The sequence below is a fragment of the Plecotus auritus genome (assembly GCF_963455305.1).
Source record: "Plecotus auritus genome assembly, chromosome: 13".
Classification (NCBI taxonomy): Eukaryota; Metazoa; Chordata; class Mammalia; order Chiroptera; family Vespertilionidae; genus Plecotus; species Plecotus auritus.
Window position 1 is genome coordinate 4,150,467 of NC_137779.1, and position 26,761 is coordinate 4,177,227.

Here is a 26,761-nt window from a genome sequence, read left to right on the forward strand (position 1 = left end):
GTCCCCATCCCTGGCTTCTAGACACATTTATACGCGGGAGGAGCCTGGGCCCTGAACGCCCTGCAGAAGGCTGCCCGCCGACCAGGACTCTCTTTTGAAACTTCAACTGAGTCAGAAACACACTTCTACTGTGTGAAGCATGAGGTTCGAGGGTTTATCTGTTACAGCCGTGGATGTTACCTATCAGAGACATGTGCTATCAATAGCTAACTTTTTATGTTACTCAGATTTTAGCCACAGATGTCATTACCCACACTGTACCTGTGAGAACCCAGGACCCTCAGAGCTTCGGGCGCACGGCGAGCGAGCGCCTGACTGGGGACTTCACCAGGTCTGCCCGCCTGAACGGCTGGGTTCTCACACACCGGCTTTGTCCTCTCAGTATAAAGCTTCTTAATCAGGTCTCCCCTTTAGCCATGTGGTCTTGCTTCTTTCCATTTGCAAAGTCCAAATAGAAATAAACACACGTGAACTCTTCAGACCCATTAAGATGACTATTATCATAAAAACAAACAATGACAAGTATTGGTGGGGGCATGGCGGGACCCGCACCCTCACAAACTACTGGTGTGAACAGAAAATGGTGCCGCTGGAAAACAGTGGCCATTCCTCCAAAACGAAACACAGAATTGCCGTCCGAGCCTGCAGGTCCACTTCTGGGAATCTGCCCACAAGAGCTGAAAGCCGGGCTCAGACAGGTTTCTGTGCTTGTTCACGCAGCCAAAGCGAGAGGCACCGCAGCTGCTGAGTGGCCTAGTGATAACGGGGCCGATATCTGTTAATGCCTCCCACATGCAAGGCTCTGCAGCCAGTGTTTCTCAGTTATTTTCTCATTTAAACCTCACAGCATTTCTAGCAGAAGGCACTGACTTAGACCTCAGCGGCCTCATCTGTAAGCAAACACTCATGCTACCACCTCATTAGTGGCATCCACACAGCAGCCAGCTTACACTACGAGTGCAGTATTCTTCATATTGCATAACCCCGTCCCCACCAAAGGCCCACCGTGAAGCCGCTGCTGTGTGGACAGGATCTCCTGAGGTGGTGAGTCGTTGAGGCTCAGAGAGGTTAAGTAAATTGCACAGGGTCACACAGCTGATATCGACCAAATGCCAGGGCCTGGGCCTTTCTGACTCACTGTGATGGCTCTGAGAAAGTGAATCTGGTGCCTGCTGCATCCTGTGGCAGAATTTAGGGAGATGGGACATGATGGTGTCCCTGAGAAATTCAGAGAAGGAATAAATAAGAATTAAAGCTCAATGGCCTCTGTATTTGGGGGGAAGGGACTAAAGAAGTACAGAAGATAACTCACTATCCTCTTAAAAAAAAAATATATATATATATATACACACACACACACACACACACTAGAGGCCCAATGCACGAAGATTCGTGCAAGAATGGGCCTTCCTTCCCCTGGCTGCCAGCACCGCCTTCGCTCCATCCAGAGCCGCCTTTTTGCTCTGGCCTGGAGCCGCCTTTCCAATGCCCAGAGGCCTGGAGAGGCTGGGACAGTGCGGACCGCCTGCATCATCACCATGGCTGCTCAGCGCCTGCGTATACAAATTAACCTTCCATCTTTGTTGGGTTAATTTGCATACTCACTCCTGATTGGCTGGTGGGTGTCACAAAGGTACTGTCAATTTGGATCTTACTATTTTATTAGTGTCTGTGTGTGTATGTGTATATATATATATATGTATATATATTTTTCTTTTCCAGAGAGGAAGGGAGAGGGGGAAAGAGATGGAAACATCAATGATGAGAGAGAATCATTGATTGGCTATCTCCTGCATGCCCCCTACTGGGGATCGAGCCTGCAACCTGGGCATGTGCTCTGACTGGGAATAGAACCACAATTTTCTGGTTCATAGGTCGATGCTCAACCACTGAGCCACTGGCTGGGTGCATTATGCTCTTTATGAAGCCTGGCCTCCTCTGCTCTGGCCCAAGACTCCCACTGCAACTGGGCAGAAAGAGTGGACTTCAAAATAGTTTCTTCACTCCTAACAGAGGGTCTGTCCATTCCAGAAAGCCCAGGCCCGGAGGGGCTTCCAGACTCTCTCACTGACGTGTGCAATGGCACTGCCTCTGTTTCCTGGACTATTTATTACTCCGCCACCATCACTGCTGCAGCTCCCGCTCTGCTTCCCCAGGTGCTCAGGCGGTGCCACGCTGGTCAGCTCCAGGTCCAGAGAACTCGGACACCTGCTCCCAGAGCCCCCTGGTCTGTGCCCACCTGCAAGGAGGAAGGCTCTTGGTAACGAGGAGTGCTGTAATGCACTCCCTCATCCTCACAGCCCCAGTCACACCCGAGAAGACCGGGTGCAGGTCACCAGTGCAACTCTCCTAGAGGCACGCAGCGAGCCAGGCAGAGGGGCACTTCCGGGTCTGCTGGCTTCACAGGCCAGTGCTTTTCCACCAGAAAACCCCCAATCACCATCGTCATCTTTTCTGAGGAGAGGGGGGTGGTACACAGCATTGGTGATGCTGTTTCTTAAAAATCCTCAAGCCAAGCAGCTCCTTCTTCTCATTACTATGCTGGGAACTCACACTGCAGATGCCTGGCTCCCCCGCGAGGTCACCCCGTGACGCCCTACTTCCCAGCATCTTTCTCTGCTTCCGGGAGCATCCCTGGCCGCCTGGCACACACAGCAGCCCTGGCCGCCTGGCACACACAGCAGCCCTGGCCGCCTGGCACACACAGCAGCCCTGGCCGCCTGGCACACACAGCAGCCCTGGCCTCCCTGGCACACACAGCAGCCCTGGCCGCCTGGCACACACAGCAGCCCTGGCCTCCCTGGCACACACAGCAGCCCTGGCCGCCTGGCACACACAGCAGCCCTGGCCGCCTGGCACACACAGCAGCCCTGGCCTCCCGGCCCTCTCCTCTCTCCTCCCCAGGCTCCCCAAACAGGACACAACTGCATTTTACTCTGCCCTTCCCCTCCTGCCCACTTTCAGGCCTTCCCCTCATGCCTCCTTACATTAAGCAAAAGCTTTTGTCTTGCTCTGGGAACCATCTAATCCTTCTCCCGTCCACATGCTACCTAACATGGCTGCTCTAATGCACAGCCGTGTCAGATAGAAAAAAATACACACATAAGCGAAGAAGTGCCTGGCGTTTGGCACGCTGAGGGGTGGGGCCTGCGGGGATTCCGGCGCTGGACCTGGTGCGGCTCGCTGGACAGCGCTCTACAGTGTGCACGTGAGCTGTGTGAGGCCTTCACATGTGGCTGGACCTCCAGGAAGCCAGTCCAGCGGAGGGGCAGGAGTGCGGGGAGCTGGGTGACGGCTGGGGAGGGAGCCCCGATGCGGGAAAGAGGCCCCCTGGGCTCTTCAGGGGCTTTCAGCTCTGGGAACAGAAGTCTGACAGCCGCCCGCAGACAGCGCTGCTCATAGGACCCCAACAGCCGGTCGGGAACAGGACCGCGCAGTCCCGCCTTTCCTGGGCAGGCACCGCCCTCGCTGCACCCCAGGGACGTATCCTATCACATACGCTGACCAAGAAAATTTAACTTTTACATAACCTTTTCCTCCTTAAGATTTAAGAGTTAAATCTGTGAGGTGAGATTCTGCTCACTAACATACTTAGATCCGCTTTAAATCTTCTAAATGGTTATTTTCATAGATTTAGTTGAGCAATTAGCAACGACCACCTGCAGGGCCACCCTAGAGCAGCCCATATATAGTTCAAGTGAGTCCCCTTTCCCTGGACACGGCATGCGTGTTTAATCCCCGAGCACGTGGATGTGCGGTTCCTATCCCAGAACCTCTTCCCTCCTTGCTTATCTAGAAAAGCCCCGCCGACTTTCAGGATGTAGCTTAAAATCCGCTTCCTTGGGGCCTTCTTTCCTCCTCCTCCTCGTCCTCCTCTTGCTCCTCTTCCTCCTCCTTCTCCTAGTCCTCCTCTTTCCCCTCCCCTTCTTCCCCTCCTTCTTCTCTTCCTCCTCCTTCTCCTCATCTTCTTTCTTTTCCTCTTCCTCCTCCTCCTCCTCTTCCTTCTCCTCCTCTTCCTCATCCTCCTGCTCCTGCTCTTCCTCTTCCTCCTCCTCCTCCTCCAAAGTCTGCCCCAGGTTGATCAAGTGACCCCTGCTTTAGGGTGTAGACCGGGTTGTACACATCTAATAGAATTTACCACTTTGCACAATGGTACTTGGCATTTTCCAAGGCAAATTTAGTTTCTTATCCCCATTTTAATCCCTAATTCCTGATGCAGCGCCTGAAACATCAAAAGCACATCTGGATGAAGGGGCCACTTAAGTGATCTCAAGATGTCATGCATTTATAAAATAAAACAGACTTCTTCTTTGAATGACTGTTACAACGGCTCTATTTGTCACAGCCAGAAATTGGAAGCAATCAAAATGTCTCTCAACAGGTGGGTCATCCGCACCCAAAAGCCAGGTCCGCTTTGGTAAGGAACAGACTGTGGACTCACATCAGTGGTCGGCAAACTCATTAGTCAACAGAGCCAAATATCAACAGTACAACGACTGAAATTTCTTTTGAGAGCCGAAAACCGACTTCTGCGCATGGGCCACGAAGTTTCAATCGCACTGTACGTGCGCACCCACACGTGGTATTTTGTGGAAGAGCCACACTCAAGGGGCCAAAGAGCTGCATGTGGCTCTCAAGCCGTGGTTTGCCGACCACTGACTCACGTAACAGCCTGGTGAGTCTCAAGGGCATGGCGCTGGGCCTGACAACAGTTGACCTCAAAAGTGATTGCATTAAATAGCATTCTTGAAGCTATAAAGCAATGGAAGCAGAGAACAGAGTAGGGAGAGTGGGGATTAGGGTGGTGGTGAGGCTATAAGTCGAAGCACAAGGGAGGTTTCCGTGGTGATTAAGTAGTTTTGGTCTTGATTGCAGCGGGAGTAACACAAACCTACACATTTTGAGAGGTGTGCCGTTTGAGATCCTGTTTGATGTTATTGTGATTAAATAAGACGTGACGCCTGGAAGACCCTGGGTGAAGGTACAGGGTACCTCTCCGCATTTCCTTTGGGACTTCCTGTGGTTCTTTTATTTCGACATAAAAAGCTATAAAATTCTCCTAAAAACCCATTCTCTGACGTTATTCCTTCTCTCTAGCTGAGTGCCTATCCTTCATAACAACCTTTCTCTCCTCTTACTGATTTACAATTTCAAAATGCTCCACACACATTAAATTACATCCTTCCAAAATGCAGCAGCTCCGAGACGCAGCTGCTCTTCCGTGTTACAGACCAGGAAGCGAGGCTGGCACTGCTGAGGGCACGGAGCTGGTAGGTGGCAAAGCTGGTGCCCCACCTCACCTAATAAAACGTCTACCGACTTCCTTTCTCATCTGCAAAGTGGGGGTTGGTAGACACGGCCTCTGACGGTGCATCAGCGATGACACCTCAGGCTACGCGCACCTGCTGTGGCCTCGCTGTCCTGCGGAGCTGGGACCCGCAGCCAGCAGTCGGGCCTCCCGGGGACTCATCTCCCAGGGGAGGCTGTGCTGTGTAGCCAGTGGCACTTGAATGGAGGATCAGACTCTACAAATCCCCGTTCTCCCAAGACAAAGAATCGTTGAGGTGCGAATGCAGTAGTTCTTGAACTTGCATGTTCCCAGGACAACCTGCCTGTCATCGGGCTGGCCTCTGCTTCTGTTTTCCTGATCCTCACCTCCTGGGTGTCATCCTGTCCCCGCCACTGACCCTGATTAAGGACACTCTCCATGCCAAGGAAGTGGGCTGTGGAAATGTCTTACCAGATTAGTGAAGATGTACGTGTAATAGGCTGACACCATCCCTAGCTCAGCGGCCTGCAAGGGGAAGAGAAGGAGGTTAGAGAGGAAAGCATTATGCACTCAAAGCCCAGGAGCAGCGAGGGCTCTGTGCCTGCCACTCGCCCGGCTCACTCGCCTTTCGTCCAGGCAGAGGAGAACATTGGGATCTGTTCTTATTTTGCCCTTGACCTTGAAGGACGGGGCACAGAATCACTGGCCTCTAGAGCAGGTCTCCCCACCTCCGCCCCACTCCCACCCACGCAGGGACTCGCAAAGCAGCTGCTGTTCGCAAGCACAACATGGATAGGAGCAGGAGTCCTGGAAACAGAAAGGACTTTAAGGAGAACGAAGCTGGTCACAAGCCAGACTGTGACCTGGCTCATCTCCACACCTGCTAGCGCTGGCAGTGGCTGAGCCTGGGACTCGTCTCACTCGGGCTCACTGACCAGGGGCACCGCTTCCTGTCTGACAGCGGAGGAACCGAAACACCAGAAGGCCCTATAACTTGTCCAAGTTCACAGGTCTCATGAACGGAGATGCTGACAGTAAAGCCAGGTCGCCCCCACCTCCCGGGGGACTGCAATATGAATGGAAATCCTACTGGGAATTCTGACACAATTTTCTCAGGAGCCAAGGCATACCCGGGAGAGGCTGTGGGTTGAAGGCAATTCCCAAATGTACCCCATGTGTGTGAGGATGCAAGGAGGCAAGACGCACGGCCTGCGGTCAGGTGGGAAACAGGGGTTCCGCATTAGTGAGAACTAAGCTGTGTGACGTGCCTCCACCTTGACCGCAGCACGCAGTGTGGCGTTGCCCGCAGGGCGAGACGGCTGCTTCAGCACAGCCTCCCTGTGGTCTCATCTCTGCCGCCTTCACACATGCTCCTCACCACCCTCCCCGGGCAGTGTGCCCGGCTGTGTGTGACGCTCTCCAAACCAACAAGCAGATCAAGTAAATAAGCCCAGCTCCCCAGGCCCCCCCCCACCCCCCGGCAGGCAGCAGGGCGTCCCTCAGCTCTGGCCACCGTCATGACTAGGGTGGTGCGGGGGGGGGGGGGGGGGGGAGGGAGGCACCCAGCGATGACCCCACTTCCTTCCGTTTACCTCCTGAGGAACTCCAACAACCAGGGCATTGCTGTAGGACACCCCCAGTCCCCCGAAGAGCAGGCTGGGTGATTACATCACCCTCACTCCAAAGGGGATGCCTGCAGGGCCTGAGTGACTGGGCAGGGGCATGTGGGATCGCGATGGAGCTCAAAACTCCTAGTGGAGGCCCCCCTTCCCCCAGCAAAGCTCCATCTGCTCCTCCTCTTCTGAGAGGATGAGTGTCAGGATGCTGCCCCATCCCCCTCCACTGCCCAGGCTGATGGCAGCCACCTGGAGGCAGGAGGCCGTGAGGGAGCACTGTTAGATGGTTAAAACCCGTTTTGTGAAGTCCGCTGTCCTGTAGATAAAAGAGAACCTTGGCTTTAGCACCGAGTTCTCTGTAAACGTAAGTCACTGCCGGAACAGCCACTCGGTAAAAGGGGGGCTTACTCTGCAAATCCCCCTGACATCAAGAGACTGCAGATGCGGCCAGGCTCGGGGCCAGGATCAGCTGCGCACAGGGTCCCCGAGCGCCCTGTGCTCTCTGCTCACGTTGCCTTGCCCACTGAGCCCACCCCTCCCGAGGGCCCTCAAGGCTGCCTCTCTTTCCGTGCAGGGGAGTGTGGGGCCCCGGGAGTGTGGGGTCCAGGGAGCGTGGGGCCCAGGGACTGTGGGGCCTGGGGAGTATAGGGTCCGGGGAGTGTGAAGCCAGGGGAGCATGGGGCCTGGGGAATGTGGGGCCCGGGGAACATGGGGCAGGGGAGTGTGGGGCCCAGGGAGTGTGGGGCAGGGGAGTGTGGGGCCAGGGGAGTGTGGGGCCCGGGGAGTGTGGGGCAGGGGAGTGTGGGGCAGGGGAGTGTGGGGCAGGGGAGTGTGGGGCAGGGGAATGTGGGGCCCGGGGAGTGTGGGGCAGGGGAGTGTGGGGCAGGGGAATGTGGGGCAGGGGAGTGTGGGGCCTGGGGAGTGTGGGGCAGGGGAGTGTGGGGCAGGGGAATGTGGGGCAGGGGAGTGTGGGGCCCGGGGAGTGTGGGGCAGGGGAGTGTGGGGCAGGGGAATGTGGGGCAGGGGAGTGTGGGGCCCAGGGAGTGTGGGGCAGGGGAGTGTGGGGCAGGGGAATGTGGGGCAGGGGAGTGTGGGGCCCGGGGAGTGTGGGGCCAGGAGAGTATGGGGCAGGGGAGTGTGGGGCAGGGGAGTGTGGGGCCCGGGGAGTGTGGGGCAGGGGAGTGTGGGGCAGGGGAATGTGGGGCAGGGGAGTGTGGGGCCCAGGGAGTGTGGGGCCAGGAGAGTATGGGGCAGGGGAGTGTGGGGCAGGGGAGTGTGGGCCCGGGGAGTATGGGGCAGGGGAGTGTGGGGCCAGGAGAGTATGGGGCAGGGTAGTGTGGGGCCCGGGGAGTGTGGGGCCCGGGGAGTGTGGGGCAGGGGAGTGTGGGGCAGGGGAGTGTGGGGCCTGGGGAGTGTGGGGCAGGGGAGTGTGGGGCAGGGGAGTGTGGGGCAGGGGAGTGTGGGGCAGGGGAGTGTGGGGCAGGGGAATGTGGGGCCCGGGGAGTGTGGGGCAGGGGAGTGTGGGGCAGGGGAATGTGGGGCAGGGGAGTGTGGGGCCTGGGGAGTGTGGGGCCAGGAGAGTATGGGGCAGGGGAGTGTGGGGCAGGGGAATGTGGGGCCCGGGGAGTGTGGGGCAGGGGAGTGTGGGGCAGGGGAATGTGGGGCAGGGGAGTGTGGGGCCTGGGGAGTATGGGGCCAGGAGAGTATGGGGCAGGGGAGTGTGGGGCAGGGGAATTTGGGGCCCGGGGAGTGTGGGGCAGGGGAGTGTGGGGCAGGGGAATGTGGGGCAGGGGAGTGTGGGGCCTGGGGAGTGTGGGGCCAGGAGAGTATGGGGCAGGGGAGTGTGGGGCAGGGGAGTGTGGGGCAGGGGAATGTGGGGCAGGGGAGTGTGGGGCCCGGGGAGTGTGGGGCCAGGAGAGTATGGGGCAGGGGAGTGTGGGGCAGGGGAGTGTGGGGCAGGGGAATGTGGGGCAGGGGAGTGTGGGGCTCGGGGAGTGTGGGGCCAGGAGAGTATGGGGCAGGGGAGTGTGGGGCAGGGGAGTGTGGGGCCCGGGGAGTGTGGGGCAGGGGAGTGTGGGGCAGGGGAGTGTGGGGCAGGGGAATGTGGGCCCGGGGAGTATGGGGCAGGGGAGTGTGGGGCCAGGAGAGTATGGGGCAGGGGAGTGTGGGGCAGGGGAGTGTGGGCCCGGGGAGTATGGGGCAGGGGAGTGTGGGGCCAGGAGAGTATGGGGCAGGGTAGTGTGGGGCCCGGGGAGTGTGGGGCCCGGGGAGTGTGGGGCAGGGGAGTGTGGGGCAGGGGAATGTGGGGCCCGGGGAGTGTGGGGCAGGGGAGTGTGGGGCAGGGGAGTGTGGGGCAGGGGAGTGTGGGGCCTGGGGAGTGTGGGGCCAGGAGAGTATGGGGCAGGGGAGTGTGGGGCAGGGGAGTGTGGGGCCCGGGGAGTGTGGGGCAGGGGAGTGTGGGGCAGGGGAATGTGGGGCAGGGGAGTGTGGGGCCTGGGGAGTGTGGGGCCAGGAGAGTATGGGGCAGGGGAGTGTGGGGCAGGGGAGTGTGGGGCCCGGGGAGTGTGGGGCCCGGGGAGTGTGGGGCAGGGGAGTGTGGGGCAGGGGAGTGTGGGGCAGGGGAGTGTGGGGCAGGGGAGTGTGGGGCCCGGGGAGTGTGGGGCAGGGGAGTGTGGGGCAGGGGAGTGTGGGGCCCGGGGAGTGTGGGGCCTGGGGAGTGTGGGGCAGGGGAGTGTGGGGCAGGGGAATGTGGGGCCCGGGGAGTGTGGGGCAGGGGAGTGTGGGGCAGGGGAGTGTGGGGCAGGGGAGTGTGGGGCCTGGGGAGTGTGGGGCCAGGAGAGTATGGGGCAGGGGAGTGTGGGGCAGGGGAGTGTGGGGCCTGGGGAGTGTGGGGCCCGGGGAGTGTGGGGCCAGGAGAGTATGGGGCAGGGGAGTGTGGGGCAGGGGAGTGTGGGGCAGGGGAGTGTGGGGCAGGGGAGTGTGGGGCCAGGAGAGTATGGGGCAGGGTAGTGTGGGGCCCGGGGAGTGTGGGGCCCGGGGAGTGTGGGGCAGGGGAGTGTGGGGCAGGGGAGTGTGGGGCCTGGGGAGTGTGGGGTCCGGGGAGTCTGGGGCAGGGGAGTGTGGGGCCCGGGGAGTGTGGGGCAGGGGAGTGTGGGGCAGGGGAATGTGGGGCAGGGGAGTGTGGGGCCCGGGGAGTGTGGGGCAGGGGAATGTGTGGCCCGGGGAGTGTGGGGCCCGGGGAGTGTGGGGCAGGGGAATGTGGGGCCCGGGGAGTGTGGGGCCTGGGGAGTGTGGGGCCAGGGGAGTGTGGGGTCCGGGGAGTGTGGGGCAGGGGAATGTGGGGCCCGGGGAGTGTGGGGTCCGGGGAGTGTGGGGCAGGGGAATGTGTGGCCCGGGGAGTGTGGGGCCCGGGGAGTGTGGGGCAGGGGAGTGTGGGGCAGGGGAGTGTGGGGCAGGGGAGTGTGGGGCAGGGGAATGTGGGGCAGGGGAGTGTGGGGCCCGGGGAGTGTGGGGCAGGGGAATGTGTGGCCCGGGGAGTGTGGGGCCCGGGGAGTGTGGGGCAGGGGAATGTGGGGCCCGGGGAGTGTGGGGCCTGGGGAGTGTGGGGCCAGGGGAGTGTGGGGTCCGGGGAGTGTGGGGCAGGGGAATGTGGGGCCCGGGGAGTGTGGGGTCCGGGGAGTGTGGGGCAGGGGAATGTGGGGCCCGGGGAGTGTGGGGCCCGGGGAGTGTGGGGCCAGGGGAGTGTGGGGCCCGGGGAGTGTGGGGTCCGGGGAGTGTGGGGCAGGGGAGTGTGGGGTCCGGGGAGTCTGGGGCAGGGGAGTGTGGGGCCCGGGGAGTGTGGGGCAGGGGAGTGTGGGGCAGGGGAACGTGGGGCCAGGGGAGTGTGGGGTCCGGGGAGTCTGGGGCAGGGGAGTGTGGGGCCCGGGGAGTGTGGGGCAGGGGAGTGTGGGGCAGGGGAGTGTGGGGCAGGGGAGTGTGGGGCAGGAGAGTGTGGGGCAGGGGAGTGTGGGGCAGGGGAGTGTGGGGCAGGGGAGTGTGGGGCCCAGGGAGTGTAGGGCCTGGGGAACGTGGGGCAGGGGACTGTGGGGCAGGGGAGTGTGGGGCCCGGGGAGTGTGGGGCCCGGGGAGTGTGGGGCCCGGGGAGTGTGGGGCCCGGGGAGTGTGAGGCCTGGGTAGTGTGGGGCCCAGGGAGTGTGGGGCCCGGGGAGTGTGGAGCCCGGGAGTGTGGGGCAGGGTAGTGTGGGGCAGGGTAGTGTGGGGCTTGGGGAGTGTGGAGCCCGGGAGTGTGGGGCAGGGTAGTGTGGGGCTTGGGGAGCGTGGAGCCAGGGGAGCGTGGGGCCCGGGGAGTATGGGGCAGGGGAGTGTGGGGCTCGGGGAGTGTGGGGCCTGGGTAGTGTGGGGCCCGGGAGTGTGGGGCAGGGTAGTGTGGGGCAGGGTAGTGTGGGGCCCAGGGAGTGTGGGGCCCGGGGAGTGTGGGGCAGGGGAGTGTGGGGCAGGGGAGTGTGGGGCAGGTGAGTGTGGGGCTCGGGGAGTGTGGGGCCTGGGTAGTGTGGGGCCCGGGAGTGTGGGGCAGGGTAGTGTGGGGCAGGGTAGTGTGGGGCCCAGGGAGTGTGGGGCCCGGGGAGTGTGGGGCAGGGGAGTGTGGGGCAGGGGAGTGTGGGGCAGGGGAATGTGGGGCCCGGGGAGTGTGAGGCCTGGGTAGTGTGGGGCAGGGGAGTGTGGGGCTTGGGGAGCGTGGAGCCAGGGGAGGGTGGGGCTGACCCAGGCCTGCTGCTGGGGCCACTGGGAAGTCGCCTGGGAACAAAGGGCGCAGGCTTTGCGGTGCCTCTGGTCATGCTGGTCAGTGCGGCTCCAAGGTCACAGGGCTGAGGCCGGGACGTGGTCCCGGGAAAGTGCTGCTGGCCCTGTAGAACCGTTGGCTACTAATCACCTCACAGGCCAACTGTCCTTCAAACGCACGGGCAGTGAAACGTTAAAAATCATCTTAAATGATGATGCATGGCATTGGTAGGTGCCATGAGACACCACACAGCTGGTGGGCCTGTCAATTGTTATGGACTTTCTAAAAGGCAATCGTATCAAAATCCTTCAGATGTACATGCCTTCTACTCAGTAATCCCACTTCTAGAGGCTATGCTAGGAGAGTATTCGTGAATGTGCGTAACATTCTTTATACAGCCAAAGGTTAAAACTAGCCTGCATCTCCAATAGTAAAGCAACAGTTAAATAAAGTATGATACATCATGATTGCAAATGATGCAGCTATTGAAATATTCATAGAAAAATGTGTCATGACATGGGGAAATGCATGCATATAATTAAGCAGAAAAAAAGCAGGTTACAGGAGAATATGTGTGGGGTGATAATTTTGGGAGAAAATCCTATCTAATAAAAGAGTAATATGCAAAATAACCATCACTCTGCTACATGCAAGCCATGCCCACAAGCCAATCAGGAGCGAGTATGCAAATTAACCCCAACCATATGGCTGTGGCCACGGAGCGAGCAGGAGGGAGGCTTGGGTTTCCCCGGCGATGGAGGAAGCCAAGCTTTCCACACACCGTGGCGGGCCCAGGCCTCCACTCAAGACTACAAAGTTTCAATTATAGAAGATAAATAAATCCCAACAAAAATGGCGGCAGCCACAGAACTAGAGAGAGCAGGAGGCTAGGGTTGCCCCCGGCGATGGAGGAAACCAAGCTTCTGCAGCCCTGGCCTGTCTTGGCCTCCACTAAAGGCTACAAAGTTTCAATTATAGAAGATAAATAAATCCCAATAGAAATGGCTGCCACCACAGAGCGAGCAGGAGGCTTGGCTCTGCTCCAGGATACAAAGTTTCAATTGTAGAAGATAAATAAACCCCAGATTCCTGGGCCTCCGCTTGGGTTGTCAGGGGGTGTGGCCGGCCTGCAAACCACCACAGGCCCCTCGCTCAGGCCGCCCCATGCCCCAAGGGAACCCCCACCCTGATCCGGGACACCCTTCAGGGCAAACCAGCTGGCCCCCACTCATGCACCAGGCCTCTATCCTATCTAATAAAAGAGTAATATGTAGATTGACCATCACTCCAACACACAAGATGGCTGCCCCCATGTGGTCAAAGATTCTGCCCCCATGTGGACACAAGATGGCCACCACAAGATGGCCAGCAGGGGAGGGCAGTTGGGAGGGACTAGGCCTGCAAGGGAGGGCAGTTGTGGGCGATCAGGCCAGCAGGGGAGGGTAGTTGGGAGGGACCAGGCCTGCAAAGGAGGGCAGTTGGGGGTGATCAAGCCTGCAGGGGAGGGCAGTTAGGGGTGACCAGGCCGGCAGAGGAGGGAAGTTAGGGGTGACCGGGCCTGCAGGGAAGGGCAGTTTGGGGGGACCCAGACCTGCAGGGGAGGGCAGTTAGGGGTGACCAGGCCTGCAGGGGAGGGCAGTTAAGGGCAAACAGGCTGGCAGGGGAGCAGTTAGGCATCAATCAGGCTGGCAGGGGAGTGGTTAGGGGGTGATCAGGCAGGCAGGCAGAAGCGGTTAGGGCAATCAGGAAGGCAGGCAGGTGAGCAGTTGGGAGCCAGCATTCCTGGATTGTGAGAGGGATGTCCGACTGCCTGTTTAGGCCCGATCCCAGTAGGATCGGGCCTAAATGGGCAGTCGGACATCCCTCAAGGGGTCCCAGATTGGAGAGAGTGCAGGCTGGGCTGAGGGACTCTCTCCGCCCCGCCTCTTCACAAATTTCATGCACTGGGCCTCTAGTAGTTGATAAAACCTTCGAAAAACATGTGCGTCATTCCATCGGACATCCCTCGAGGGGTCCCAGATTGGAGAGAGTGCAGGCTGGGCTGAGGGACTCTCCCCCGCCCCTCCCCCCCATGCACAAATTTCATGCATCGGGCCTCTAGTGTGTCTATAAAGGCAGAAAGACTAGACATCAGAATTTAACAGTGGTAGTCTCTGTGTAATGGACTTGTGAATACTTTTTATTTTCTTCCCTGTGCTTTTCTGTGCTTTCCTGAATTTCAACAATAAACTGGACATGCCATTTCAGAGAGAGAGAGAGAGAGAGAGAGAGAGAGAGAGAGAGAGAGAGAGAGACCAGATGCAGCTGCGGGAAACTGCGAGGCACGGCTGGGCCAGGGCTGCCCGGAGGCTTCCCGAGGACTGCCAGACCCCGGCTCTGCAAGGGGTGCATGCTGCCCTGCCCCCTGCCAGGAGGCTCACCCCCTCCCCCTTCCCGAGGACTCCTCAGCCTGGATTTCTCACGTCCTAACACTTAGAGGAGCTTTTTCCATCCTGATGACTTCATTGATCCTAGTCCCACACATGAGAGAAGAAAGAGGAAAAGAGAAAACGTGTGCGTGTGCGTGTGTGCGTGTGTGAGTGTGTGTGTGTGTGTGTGTGTGTGTGTGTATGAATTGGGTATATGCACACAGACAGACATGGGTTTGAGCTGTGAGAAATTACTATAGCAACAGGCTGAAGGGATAAACCTCGGTTCTCAGAATGCATTCACATCTCTTGTTAACTTGGAGACAAAAACGAGCTGGGGGGAGAGAGGGAGCGGGGGGAGGAAGAGAGGTCATCCCATCTGCAGCTCCCCCTGCCTGGTGGAGTGAATGAGGAGCCTGGCTCCCCGCTCCCCGCTCCCGGAGCTGAGGTGCTGCTTTTAGATGTGCAGCTAAAATGGCATTGGGAGAGGCTGCTGGGCCTGGAGAGGCTGGGGAGCTGCTGCGAGTCAGGAGGAGCTCCAAGGCAGGCCCACTCTGTTTGGGGTGCATGCCTGGCCCGGCCGCCAGCCCAGGGCTGGTGCCCGGAGACGCCGTGGCTGTCCAGTGGTTTCCAGCTGTGTGCCAGCGCGGATGCCCAGGCAGCTGGCCTTGCTGCGTGTCTGTCTCTGTCTCCCTGGCGCTGGCCTCAGAGGCCCAGCTTCCCTGTGTGCAGGTCCTGAGTGAGGCCTGTGGCGGGGTGGGCAGGAGAGCCCACTGTGGGCAGGGAGGCTGGTGCAGGCCTGGCTCTGCTCCCAGGGCTGGGCCATGGGCCAGGCTGCTCCTCTCGTGGAGCCTCAGTTTCCTCATCTGTGAAGTGGGCATATCACACCCACCTCACACTGGGAAACCACACCGTGGCCCTGGTGACCAGGGCACCCGTGTAAGGTCACGTGCAGGCCCATGTTCAGCAGTGCACACAGATGAGACTGCCCTGGGTGTCCACACATGGGGATCCTTCTGTACCGCTGGGCAGACAGCCCATCCCATCACCCCAAACCCTCTAGAGACTCAGGGCCCCCCCGAGCCCTGGCGGGATCTCGGCTGCCAGCGTTGTGTTGGCGGCTGCCCTCCTGCAGCAGCTCAGTGTTCCTACAACATCGCCATCACCCTTTCTCCCGGCAGCCCTCAGGGGGACTAAGGCACACAGAGGTTGGTCAGAGCTCGGGCCCAGCCCGGGGCTCCTGGGGCCACGGCCAGGAGGACCCCCAGCACGGAGAGAGCAGAGCACGTGCTCCGTGGGAGGGGCGGAGGGACGCACCTTCAGGAGGATGGTGTGGGACATGGAGGCGTTGGCGTGGATGATGATGGTGGCGGTCTTGTCGTCCCGGATCTCTTTGAGGAGTGGGGTGGGGTCCCTGGTGTCATCCAGCATCCGGACGGAGAGTGTGTCCTTGGAGATAAGGAACTGCCGGAGCAGCTTCTCCAGGTTTAAAAGGCCTGGGGGGGAGAAAGGACGAAGGCCCTGAGGGTCCGCATGCCGCCTGGGACCCACTGGAGCAGGAGCAGGCCGCCCACCAGGGCCTGCTGGAGGCAGGTGGCCCAGCAAGTGCATCTTTGCCTGAGCGAGGTTCTTAGCTGTTTTGAGCTTCAAGTATCCCCTCTTCAATAAAACAGGTGCTCTTACACGTCCAGGGCTCCCCCTGCCTCCCCTGGGAAGCTCCTATAAGGCAGACAATGCACTCCCCCCAGGCAGACAGAGTCCCCACTCTCTCCAGCCCTCCTACCCCCAAGGCAGACAGAACCCCCCACTCGCTCCTGGGGTTCCCTCCAGGCAGAAAGAGCCCCCACTCGCTCCTGATCCTCGGGCAGCACTGGCCAGCAGGCAGCCCTGGGCTCAGGGACCACCAGGCCTGGGCTTCTTGCCCTAACTTAGCCACTTGCTCACTGTGTGACCTGTTCGTGCGGCCGGGTGTCTTGGCCTCAGTTTCTTCATCTGAGAAATGAGAGCAGCAACAGCAGCCAGCTCCCAGGGCCGTGGGGAGGATTAGATGAGGCACGTGAAACACTTGGGCCCAAGCGTGCACGTGGCAAACCCTCCTCGCCGTTACGTGCACTCTCAACAGCCTTCATCTGCATTGTGGGGGTCGGGGCCCAGTCCTTTGTGATCACAAGGCCCCGAAAACAGGTCTTGCAAAACACTGTGAGCTCCTCAGAGCACAATGGCTGCATCAGACAAAGTGTTAGTGTAGCTTTAAAAGAACAGGCTTCAAGCTGCACCCCGGCAGGCCATCATGGGGCCCAGAACAGAACAGGAAGACTGGACCGCTCTAAGGACCACCCCCTCCGCCCCTCCGGTCACTGCTCCCTGCTGCCTGGGGCAGGGGTGGGGGGAGAGGGTCCAGATGTGTGAATGAGACAAAAGGTCTTAATTCTGCTCTGTCTGTAAGGCAGGCCGGCGAGTGTGCAGGTCTCCTGGGAATACAGTGAGCTCAAGCCCAATGGAATAGGCCTATAAGCATTTGCTCTTCAAAGCAAGCTCACAAGTAACATCCATTAAACCCTATTGCGCTCCAGGTGATCGGCTGAGCATTGTAGGTGGTCCACCTCATTTAAGCACTCCCAGCGACGCGGCAGGTGTCGTCAGTCCCCAGCGCAGAGCCCAAGGCTGCAGACAGGGCCGCTGGAACATGGGCTCCACACGCGGAGCAGAGGGAAGGCCTGGCTTGCTCACCAGGCGGAGGCCCCCACGCTCCCGTTTCCATCCTGGCTGAAGGGACATGAAACGCAGGAATGTTCTGAGGTGTCCAGAGACCCCTCCCTGCTCAGGTACCTCCCCCTCTTGACTCCTGAGGATCCAAAGGTCAGAGAGAGCGGGAGCCGGGAGGAGGGTCCATGCCTTCCTCTTTCTGTTAGAGAGGCCTTGCCTGGCGACCAGGGAGCCAGCTGGGCTCAGGGTCCCATGTTCTCCTCTCCATCCAGCCCTTTCCCCATGGAATAGGCTGCCGCTGAGGACAGACCACGCAGAAGGCAGCAGGCAGAGCCGAGGCCGGCCCCGGCGTTTTCTCTGGATGTAAACAGGGAAAACGTAGCAGATGGAGCCCAAGGGCCTGGCATGAGGGAGACGGGAGCTCTAGGAGGTGGGCAACCTCTATCCTCATGGGGCCTCAGCAGCATTCCAGGGGCTGGAGGCTGGGGTGGGTGGGGAGGGGGAGCCTGGAAGGGCCAGCGGTGCAGCCACGGAATGGGGCTGCCTTTCCTTCCTCCCCCACAGGACACAGACTGTAAAGAGCCACGGCCGTCTGTGCCCCTCGAAGCCCCTCTCCACTGGCCTCCACGGCAATGAGGGTGGCGGGCACTTGCTGCCAATCCCGGGGGCAGGTCTGGATTCAAGCTCAAGGTCAGCCCTCCCTGGCTCTGTGACCTTGAGAAGTCACCTAACCTCTTTGAGGCTCCATCTTCATCTGTAAAATGGGTATAACAGGCCAGAGTTCAAGGAGGCCCCTTAGGAAAGCTCGCTGGGAACTGGAACTTGTAGTATCCATGTTACTTCTCCTGTATTCACTCATCCGCACAAGAGCTCCGAAGGCGAGGCTCAGCGATGCAGAACGAAGAGGGCGGGGAGTAGAAGTCTGTTGAACCAAACTCACCCTGCGCACCCCAAGTGCCAGGCACTGGCCCCCAAACCCAGAAGAGAGGATGGACCCTGCCCTCCAGGAGCTTAGGGTCCAAGGAGCTAAGTCTACAGGAAAGTTCAGCTCACGTCCCTGTTTTCTTCCACAGCCTGAACGCCGGGTTTCTAGGGCCGCTGCGTTCTGTCCTGTAAGTGAATCTGTAAGTGAACGGAGAGGGTATTCACCCCCTTTCCTCTGACGGGAAAGCGCATCCTCACCCGCACTGAGGCCTGGGCCAGCCTTTCCGAGGCCACAGGGGGCGCTCCTGGCCTCAGCATCGCCTTGCCTCAGGAAAGACCTGCCTGTGCTGGGGCGGGGGGAGGAAGCTCGCAGCTGCAGGGGCGGAGGGGCCTCCCAGGGGAGCTGGATGTAGCAGGGAGAATCTTTGGAGCGTGACTGGGAAAGAGGCCACATCCCCGGGGGCCATTCAGTCTTGGCAATGAAATTCAGTGGAAGGAGACAGGAAAGCCTGGGGGTGACAGGGGTTACTACCCTCCCAGAGGCCAGAGGTCTGGAAATAGGGAGGGGAGCCGCCGCACCGGGTTAGTAAGAGGACGTCCAGTAAGCAGAGCAGTGTCTGTCACCTAGAAGGTGCTTCGCAAATCCAGTTTCCACTCCTCTCCCTCCCACCTTCACAGCCCAACCATCCTTCACCGTCTCCCACCTCTTACAAAACTTATCATCCCACCCACAAAACAGCCCGTGGTTATGTCACCTGATGACCAGTGGCGCCAATTCAACACCACAGGAATCCCCAATGTGGGGTGTGGGGAAGACGAAACCTTATTCAGTGCAAATAGCTCAGCAGTAATACAGTGTGATTGCAGGGCCGGGAGCTACCTGAGAGGCTCCCAGGGCCCAGGCCTTCCTCAGCAGGCAGCTCTGCCCGCCCCACGCCAGTCCACGCCAGTCTGCGCGCTCCGCCTGCTCCATGCCAGTCCACGCCAGTCTGCTCGCTCCGCCTGCTCCACGCCAGTCCACACCAGTCTGCTCGCTCCGCCTGCTCCACGCCAGTCCACGCCAGTCTGCTCATTCCGCCCGCTCCACGCCAGTCCACGCCAGTCTGCTCGCTCCGCCTGCTCCACGCCAGTCCACGCCAGTCTGCTCGCTCTGCCCGCTCCACGCCAGTCCACACCAGTCTGCTCATTCCGCCCGCTCCACGCCAGTCCACGCCAGTCTGCTCGCTCCGCCTGCTCCACGCCAGTCCACGCCAGTCTGCTCATTCCGCCCGCTCCACGCCAGTCCACGCCAGTCTGCTCGCTCCGCCTGCTCCACGCCAGTCCACGCCAGTCCACGCCAGTCTGCTCGCTCTGCCCGCTCCACGCCAGTCCACACCAGTCTGCTCATTCCGCCTGCTCCACGCCAGTCCACGCCAGTCTGCTCATTCCGCCCGCTCCACGCCAGTCCACGCCAGTCTGCTCATTCCGCCCGCTCCATGCCAGTCCACGCCAGTCTGCTCATTCCGCCCGCCCCACACCAGTCCACGCCAGTCTGCTCATTCCACCCGCCCCACACCAGTCCACGCCAGTCTGCTCATTCCGCCCGCTCCATGCCAGTCAACGCCAGTCTGCTCGCTCCGCCTGCTCCATGCCAGTCCACACCAGCCTGCATGCTCCACCCGCTCCACGCCAGTCCACGCCAGTCCACGCCAGTCTGCTCATTCTGCCCACTCCATGCCAGTCCACGCCAGTCTGCTCATTCCGCCCGCCCCACACCAGTCCACGCCAGTCTGCTCATTCCACCCGCCCCACACCAGTCCACGCCAGTCTGCTCATTCCGCCTGCCCCACGCCAGTCCACGCCAGTCTGCTCATTCCGCCTGCCCCACACCAGTCCACGCCAGTCTGCTGGCTCCGCCCACCAGTCTGCTCGCTCCGCCCGCTCCATGCCAGTCCAAGCCAGTCCACGCCAGTCTGCTCATTCCGCCCGCCCCATACCAGTCCATGCCAGTCTGCTCGCTCCGCCCGCTCCACGCCAGTCCACGCCAGTCTGCTCGCTCCACCCGCTCCATGCCAGTCCACGCCAGTCCACGCCAGTCTGCTCATTCCGCCCGCCCCACGCCAGTCCACACCAGTCTGCTCATTCCGCCCGCCCCACACCAGTCCACGCCAGTTTGCTCGCTCCACCCGCTCCACGCCAGTCCACGCCAGCCTGCTCATTCTGCCTGCTCCATGCCAGTCCATGCCAGCCTGCTCGCTCCACCTGCTCCACGCCAGTCCACGCCAGTCTGCTCGCTCCGCCCGCTCCACGCCAGTCCATGCCAGCCTGCTCACTCCACCTGCTCCATGCCAGTCCACGCCAGTCCATGCCAGTCTGCTCGCTCCGCCCACTCCACGCCAGTCTGCATGCTCTGCCCACTCCACGCCAGTCCACGCCAGCCTGCCTGGCTTTGCTCTGTGCTGCTAGTGCGCTCTGTCTGGCTCCCGTGAGACGTCTCTGAGATGTCTTCAGTGTTTTGGCTGCAGCCTGAGTCAGGCAGCCTCCAGCTGCCAAGGAAAGTGCACTCCCAGAGGGACGCTGGCTTACATGGACAGAAGTCCCCAGCCCCTGGCCCCTGATTGGCCCATCCTCATGCAAATGAGAACCCCAGATCCTCCCATTTGACTGGTCCAAAGGCACTGTTCTAATTGATCAGAATAGAAATGCGCTGATTGGTCAGACCTGCACAGCTCCGATTGGATGGGGAAAGCCTCAGCCATACTGGACAAACTAGGATTTGAGGAACTGCTTTATGAGGGCAGATCAGCGGCATCTCAGCGCAGAACCTTCCCAAGGGGAAGTGTGGTTTGCGTGAGAGGTCCCTGTGCAGAAACGGCTGCTGGGCTCTGCTCTTTTAAATTGATCCCTTCTTAGTAGGTATCTTTTCTTCCTTCCAGGATTCAGTTAAACTCTTTTATAGCATCTACATATATATATGTATCTATCTATATAAAACCCTAATATGCAAATTGACCGAATGGCATAATGACCAGCAGAATGACTGGTCACTATTACACACACTGACCACCAGGGGGCAGACGCTCCATGCAGGAGTTGATCCCAGCCCACAGGCCCCCACCAGCTGTGGCGGTGGGTGGTGGGGCCGGCGAGTGGGTGGCACCAGGCCAGCCAAGGTGGGTGCAAGCAGGGGCCCCCTGATCACCCCTCAGAGGGAGGCAACTGGCAGCAGCAGCAGGGGGCGGGGCTGGCGAGTGGGCAGTGCCAGGCCAGCTAAGGTGGGTGCGAGCAGGAGCCCTGATCAGCGCACCAGTCACTCCACAGATCGGCCCTGATCGCCGGCCAGGCCCAGGGACCCTGCCTGTACAGGAATTTTGTGCACCAGGCCTCTAGTGTGTTACATATTACAACATGCACACACATACACTATTTCACCATGTTGGGTAGGAGTCCCACTCACACTTCTCTGCATATCTCTCATGCAAGGCAGGGCTTACTGACCAATGGAACTAGAGACTGCTCACTCCACCCGCTCCACGCCAGTCCACTCGGGGTGCTTACTGACCAATGGAACTAGAGACTGTGGGCCGCAGACAGCACCCCCACATCCTAACAGACCAGGGAGCTGCAGTGCCTGGTGGGGCAGCAGAGGGAACAAGGTTTCTGGCTGGAGGAAGACACTCTGGTCCCCAGCAGCCTAGGGTCTCCAGGAACAAGGAGCGGCTGGGAGCCCCCGAGACAGGCCTCCCTCAGCCTGAGGAAGAACCTCTGTTCAAGATGCCAGCAACGACGCTGTGGCAGCTGCAGGAGGGAGGAGCCAGGCGCTGCAGGCAGCCGGGAAGGGCGGAGCCTCTGAGGAGGCTGCCCAGGGATTAAACCCAAACCTGGGGCTGGAAGTTGAACTAGAAGAATGTTGATGTCTTTCCAGTGCACAGATTCTCTAATTCTATGAATCAGAAGAGAATATTTTAAAAATTCTAGGCAGGGGAAGAAATTTGTAGAAGAGAAAGTGTGGTTTGGTTACTTTAAAAATATTAGGAGTGTTTCAGTGCATTTGACATGCTTCAATTGTCATTCTCTTCACTTCCACCCGGTTAATGGAACGAAGGGGTTTATCAGAGGCAGCTGCACAGAGAGGTCAGAAGCTGCTCTCCCCCTGGCCTCCCTTCCACCCCCACCCAGCCCTCCTCTCCAGAAGGGCCCTGGCCCAGCAGGAGTCCTTGCCAAGTCCAGCTCAGGATGAGGGGACCCCACAGCCCTGCACAGGATGTGGGTGGCCTGCTGTTCTGAGCAGGAGAAAGGCTGGCTGTGGGGAGTGGAAGGCAGGGGCCAGTGGAGGGGGAGGGAGATGGAGAGGCTGTGAAAGACACTGCCAGGGTTGGACAGGGCCAGAGGGCAATGACACAAATGCCCACAGGAAGGCTCTTCGGGGGACACAGAGGACCCTCGTATCAAAAAACAAGATAAACACCCATTTCCACGGGCATCACTTCCTCTCCACCAGCTGATGCCTTGGATGCGGGCTTTGCTTCTGCAAATGTTAATGTTCCCCGGAGGCAGCTGGCATAATCCCGACCTGAGAGGACGGTGGGGAGGCTTAGTGAGCAACACGGAGCTCACCCTGTGCACGGTGCCCTAAACCTGGGAGTCTCCAGCGCCCTCCTGCTTGCCAGGCACCCGTGCCCCAGGAGTGGCTTCAGACCGCTCCATGAGCAGATGAGGGAGCAGGACGAGGCTCCGGTGTGTTGCTGGTGGGGAAGGGGCACAGAATTAGTTCAAATGCTTGAACAACATATTTCACCTGCTTCTTTGTTTTGTCCCATCCCACACCTCGCTCGGCCCAAGCATGGCAGGGAGGGCCGAACATGGGCCAGAGGGGAAAGAGAGGGTGTGGGGGAGGCTGAGGCTTCTCGCTTAAAGGCAGGACAGTCTGTGCCTGGGATGGCCGTGGAGACTGTCCCCTTGTCTGATGGAAAGATGGGGGTGGGAAGAACGTGGCATCTGCGCTGCCATCTGTCTCCCAAATTCACAGTGTGTTTCCCGCATGGGCCTCAGCTGCCAGGGCCCAGCAGATTGAGAGCAAGAGGGACTGTGGCTAGACACAAGGAAGAACTTCCTGTCAGGTTGGTGAGACATTGTACCCACCACTGAGAAAACTGCAGAAGAAGCTTTGCCTGGAGATGTTTACAGCCTGCGCTTTGTCCCTCAACACTCCTGCTGTGAGCATGGGGCGCACCGGTTCTGTCCTGCTTGAGGGGGCTTGTGGCAGAAATTTCCAGGGGAGTCCTTGACTCCGCTACACCATTCAATGGTACAAGGATCCCACACGAGGGGGACCACCTGGTTCCCAGCCATGTCCTATCAGAGACGAGCATCCGATGGCTTCCAGCTCAGCATCCTCTTGGGCTCATGGCCAACCTACTTGGAAGATGAGGTAAGATAGCTGTTTGGTATAGGACCGGTCAGCGTCCATGCTAATGTGAGCTGCGCACCTCTACAAGGGGAAATAGGACAGAGTGGTAGCCAATACTTCTGGGTTTGGGGGGAGGGCCACAAAACTCTTTATTCCCAAAGCACGCATCATCTAAAGTAGCGCTGTCCAATGGAACATCTGGTGGGAAAGTTCTAGATCTGCGCTGTCCACGTGTGGCCACTGAGACCTGGAAATGTGGCTGGTGAGAGTGAGGAACTGAGTTTTATATTTCACTTAGGAATCCCAGTACTTCCAAGCCTGGGTTGTAATAAATAAGGGATGTGAAAAGCACACATGGGCTCTGGTCCAAGATGGCGGCATGGGACACCCTGCCCTCCCCTCTCCAGCAACACATACAATGACACCTACAGACAGAGCAGTTCCCCCAGGAGAAGAATGGGGGCTGACCAAACAGCTTCTGCACAACTAGTGTGTGTGTGTGTGTGTGTGTGTGTGTGTGAGAGAGAGAGAGAGAGAGAGAGTGAGAGAGAGAGAGAGGCTGACCACACAAAACAGGTCTCCCTGAAACAGCTCTGGCTCTGGCTCCGGCTTCCAGCCTCGTGACTCGCTGCCAGACTCTCCTCAAGTCGCATTCAAGTTCACGTTAGCTGCAGCTCCCACCCAGGTGTGGCTTGTCCTCAGAATTTCCAGCAACCATACCTCCCTCTGCTACAGCCCAGATTACCTCCAGAATCCCTACAGCTAGCACCACCTCCAGCTGCTGTTCGGTCCCAGGGTCACTTGCCCCAGGAACTCTGGGAGGCCTGAGCCCCCTCCAGCTACAAGTCCAGCCACCCTGCCAAGGGCCCAGTGCAGCCTGCCCCTGGGACTTCCCTTGGCCCTTCCCATTCCAGCCACAGCTCCAGGCCTTGGTAAGCCCTGACCCCCAGTAACTCCCATGCAGGCTCCAGCTCCTGCTGGCCTGCCAAGGACACTGACATGCAGTCCACACAGGAGCCCTCCTACACAAGGTCACTCCTGCAGGACCAGGAGAGGTTGCTGTTTCACCCATTTCATACAAACAAACACATGGAGACGGCCAACATGAAGAGACAGAGAAATACGTCCTGAACTAAAGACCAGCACAAAGCCCCAGAAAAAGAATGAAATGAAACAGAGACAAGCAATCTATCAGATAAAGAGTTCAAAACACTGGTTATTAGGATGCTCAATGATCTCAACAAAGAAATAGGAAACATAAAAAAGGAGACAGGAAACATAAAAACAACCCGTCTGAAATAAAGAATGCAATAGTTGACATGAAGAATACATTGGATGGGATCAACAGCAGGTTAGAGGAAGCAGAGGATCTAATCAGTGACTGAGGAGACAAAGGAGCAGAACACATCCAGTTGGAACAGCAAAAAGAAAAAGGAATTAAAAAAAATAAGTGCAGTTTAGGGACCTCTGGGACAACATCAAGTATCCCAACATTTGAATTAAGTGGTCCCAGAAGAAGAGAGAGAAAGAGACAGAAAACCTTTCCCAAAAGTTAATGACTGAAACTTCCCCAGTATGGTGAAGCAAAAGACACACAACTCCAGGAAGCACAGAGTCCCAAACAAGATGAACCCAAAGAGGGCCACACCAAACACATCATAATTAAAATGCCAGAAGTTAAATCAATGAGGATTTTTTTAACTTCATAGTTGAAAATAAACACAAATAAACTTAACAATATACCAAATAGATAACTATATTAAAGAAAAGTAAAAAAGAAAGAACCCAGGTGACTTTTAGCTAGAGTACTTTTACTCCCCTCATTCTGAAGATAAAAGGACCAAAGAACTGCAAAAAAACTGACATGACTTAATAGGTTAATAGGTTTATTATTAACAGTGGTATTGGTATAGTAATTTTGAAACAAGTTTATGGGCTGTAGGATTGAACAAAGGAGTAAGTATATTGATTTTTGTGGGAGCCAGGCTCCTCATGATGAGATAAAGGAACTACAAATATAAAGTGGTGAAAGGCAAGAATGATAGGAAAAGATATTTTCCCCAGTTTATCCACTGAAAGGATGTAAGAGATGACACCTAGCTTCCAGACCTAGGGTTCTATTATTCCTTGAAACACACACACAAAACAAACAAACCAAACAGAACAATAAAACAGGGGTCCTTAGCTAAATGGCTGAGCCCTGGGCTGGGCTGGCGCGTGGACCTGGACCACCGTGTGCCAGAGGTAGAAGGTGCTCAAAGGCAACAGGCACAGAGGCCAGCTTGCAAGAGCTCTCACTGCCAAACCTGGGATCATCTGAGCCTCCAAATCACTAATAATAGCAACGGATTACAGCCAGTGAATAAAACCGGGATCCGTGGAGCTGCACTCACAGAGGAAGTAAGTAAGGAGAAGCCAAGAGCCTCGCCGGGAACTGCTCACTCACAAATGCAGACAGAACGCTGCGCTCCGACCACTTCTGGCAATCATGTGGCCTGATTCCGGCCAAGGCCTGCATGTGCCCTAAGAGCAGGGCATGCACGCACCTTCCGATAATCTCCCAGTTAGTTACTCCTGAGGGGAAAGCAGCGCCGTCTACAAAATAACTGGCCCAACTCTTCAAAACGCCGCGGCTGAGAGCCAGATCTAGCGGAAGGAAGGCTGAAGAGACAGGACAACTGAAATGCGCCCGGTGATCGGGCCTGGATCCTGGACTGAAGATCACCGACTGCAGGGGACAGGAGGTGGGGTCGGAACGAGTGTGGCTGGGGGAGGGGCTCACACCGTGGGGCTCGGCTGCTCTTGCTTCTCTCGCAGTACAGGAGAGTCATGTCTGCTGAGCGGTGGGAGAAGGTGCCTGTGGAGGCCACCGGGCCGGGACGGGTGAGGACGTGGCTCCGCCCTGACAGGGAGGGCGATGTCCGCAGATGCCTTCAGGATGCCAGGGAGCGGGGAGGACGTCAGCGCGCCTAGCAGTTCTGAGCAGCGACTAAGAGGAGCCCTGGCGGGCATGGCATAGCCCTGCCCGTGCACACCTGGGCCCGCCGGCAGGCCTGCACAGCGAGCTGCCCAAACACAGATGCCTGGGCCCGGGCGCTGGGCCCTGCTGACAGCCTGCGGTCAGCACCTGGCCGACTGCCTGTGGTGCGGCTGCCCCCGGGTGCACAGAGGCAAGGGTTTCCTGGGAAGTGCTGCTTAAAAGAGCTACATCTCATAGACCCTACGTTTATGTCACAAACTGTCTGAGAGTCAGAGAAATGCATCTCCAAAACATGCATGTGCAGGAAACAAGTATTTTATCAGAAATTGACCTTGGCCCTTGTTCCATCAGCAGAGCCTGCTCTCCAGGCAAGAAGCTCCTCAGCCCATCGAGTACAAACGCACCGCCTTCATGCCCCGCCTCCCCTGAGCAGCGGCTGAAAGTGTGGGGATTGCGTTTGCAGGCGCACCAAGGCGTGGAGGTTGGCCAGTCAGTCTCCTTGCACCCAGTTCTCTCTGTTCTGCCCGTGCCCAGGGGATCTGTCAGACAGACTGCTCTCTCTCTCTCGCACATGCATACACACATGTGCACACACGCGGACAAGCAGCCAGGCAGAAGCTCTCTGTGTGGGCTCGCCCCGAGTGAGAGGGTCCTGGGTGCTCTCAGGCGGTCGGCTCCCTTATCACCTC

At 58.6% G+C, this 26,761-nt stretch overlaps 1 protein-coding gene across 5 annotated transcripts in view; it reads right to left on the reverse strand.

The window, feature by feature from the left end:
* Window positions 1–26,761, reverse strand: part of GRIK4 (glutamate ionotropic receptor kainate type subunit 4) — a 259,741-nt gene that overhangs the window by 111,357 nt on the left and 121,623 nt on the right. For all 5 annotated transcript variants that reach the window (XM_080650202.1, XM_080650201.1, XM_080650203.1 and 2 more), the window contains 2 exons: window positions 15,391–15,569; window positions 5,741–5,794 (listed from right to left, as the gene is read on the reverse strand). In XM_080650202.1, the coding sequence (XP_080506328.1) occupies window positions 5,741–5,794; window positions 15,391–15,569 (233 nt within the window). The remainder of the gene's footprint in view (window positions 1–5,740; window positions 5,795–15,390; window positions 15,570–26,761) is intronic.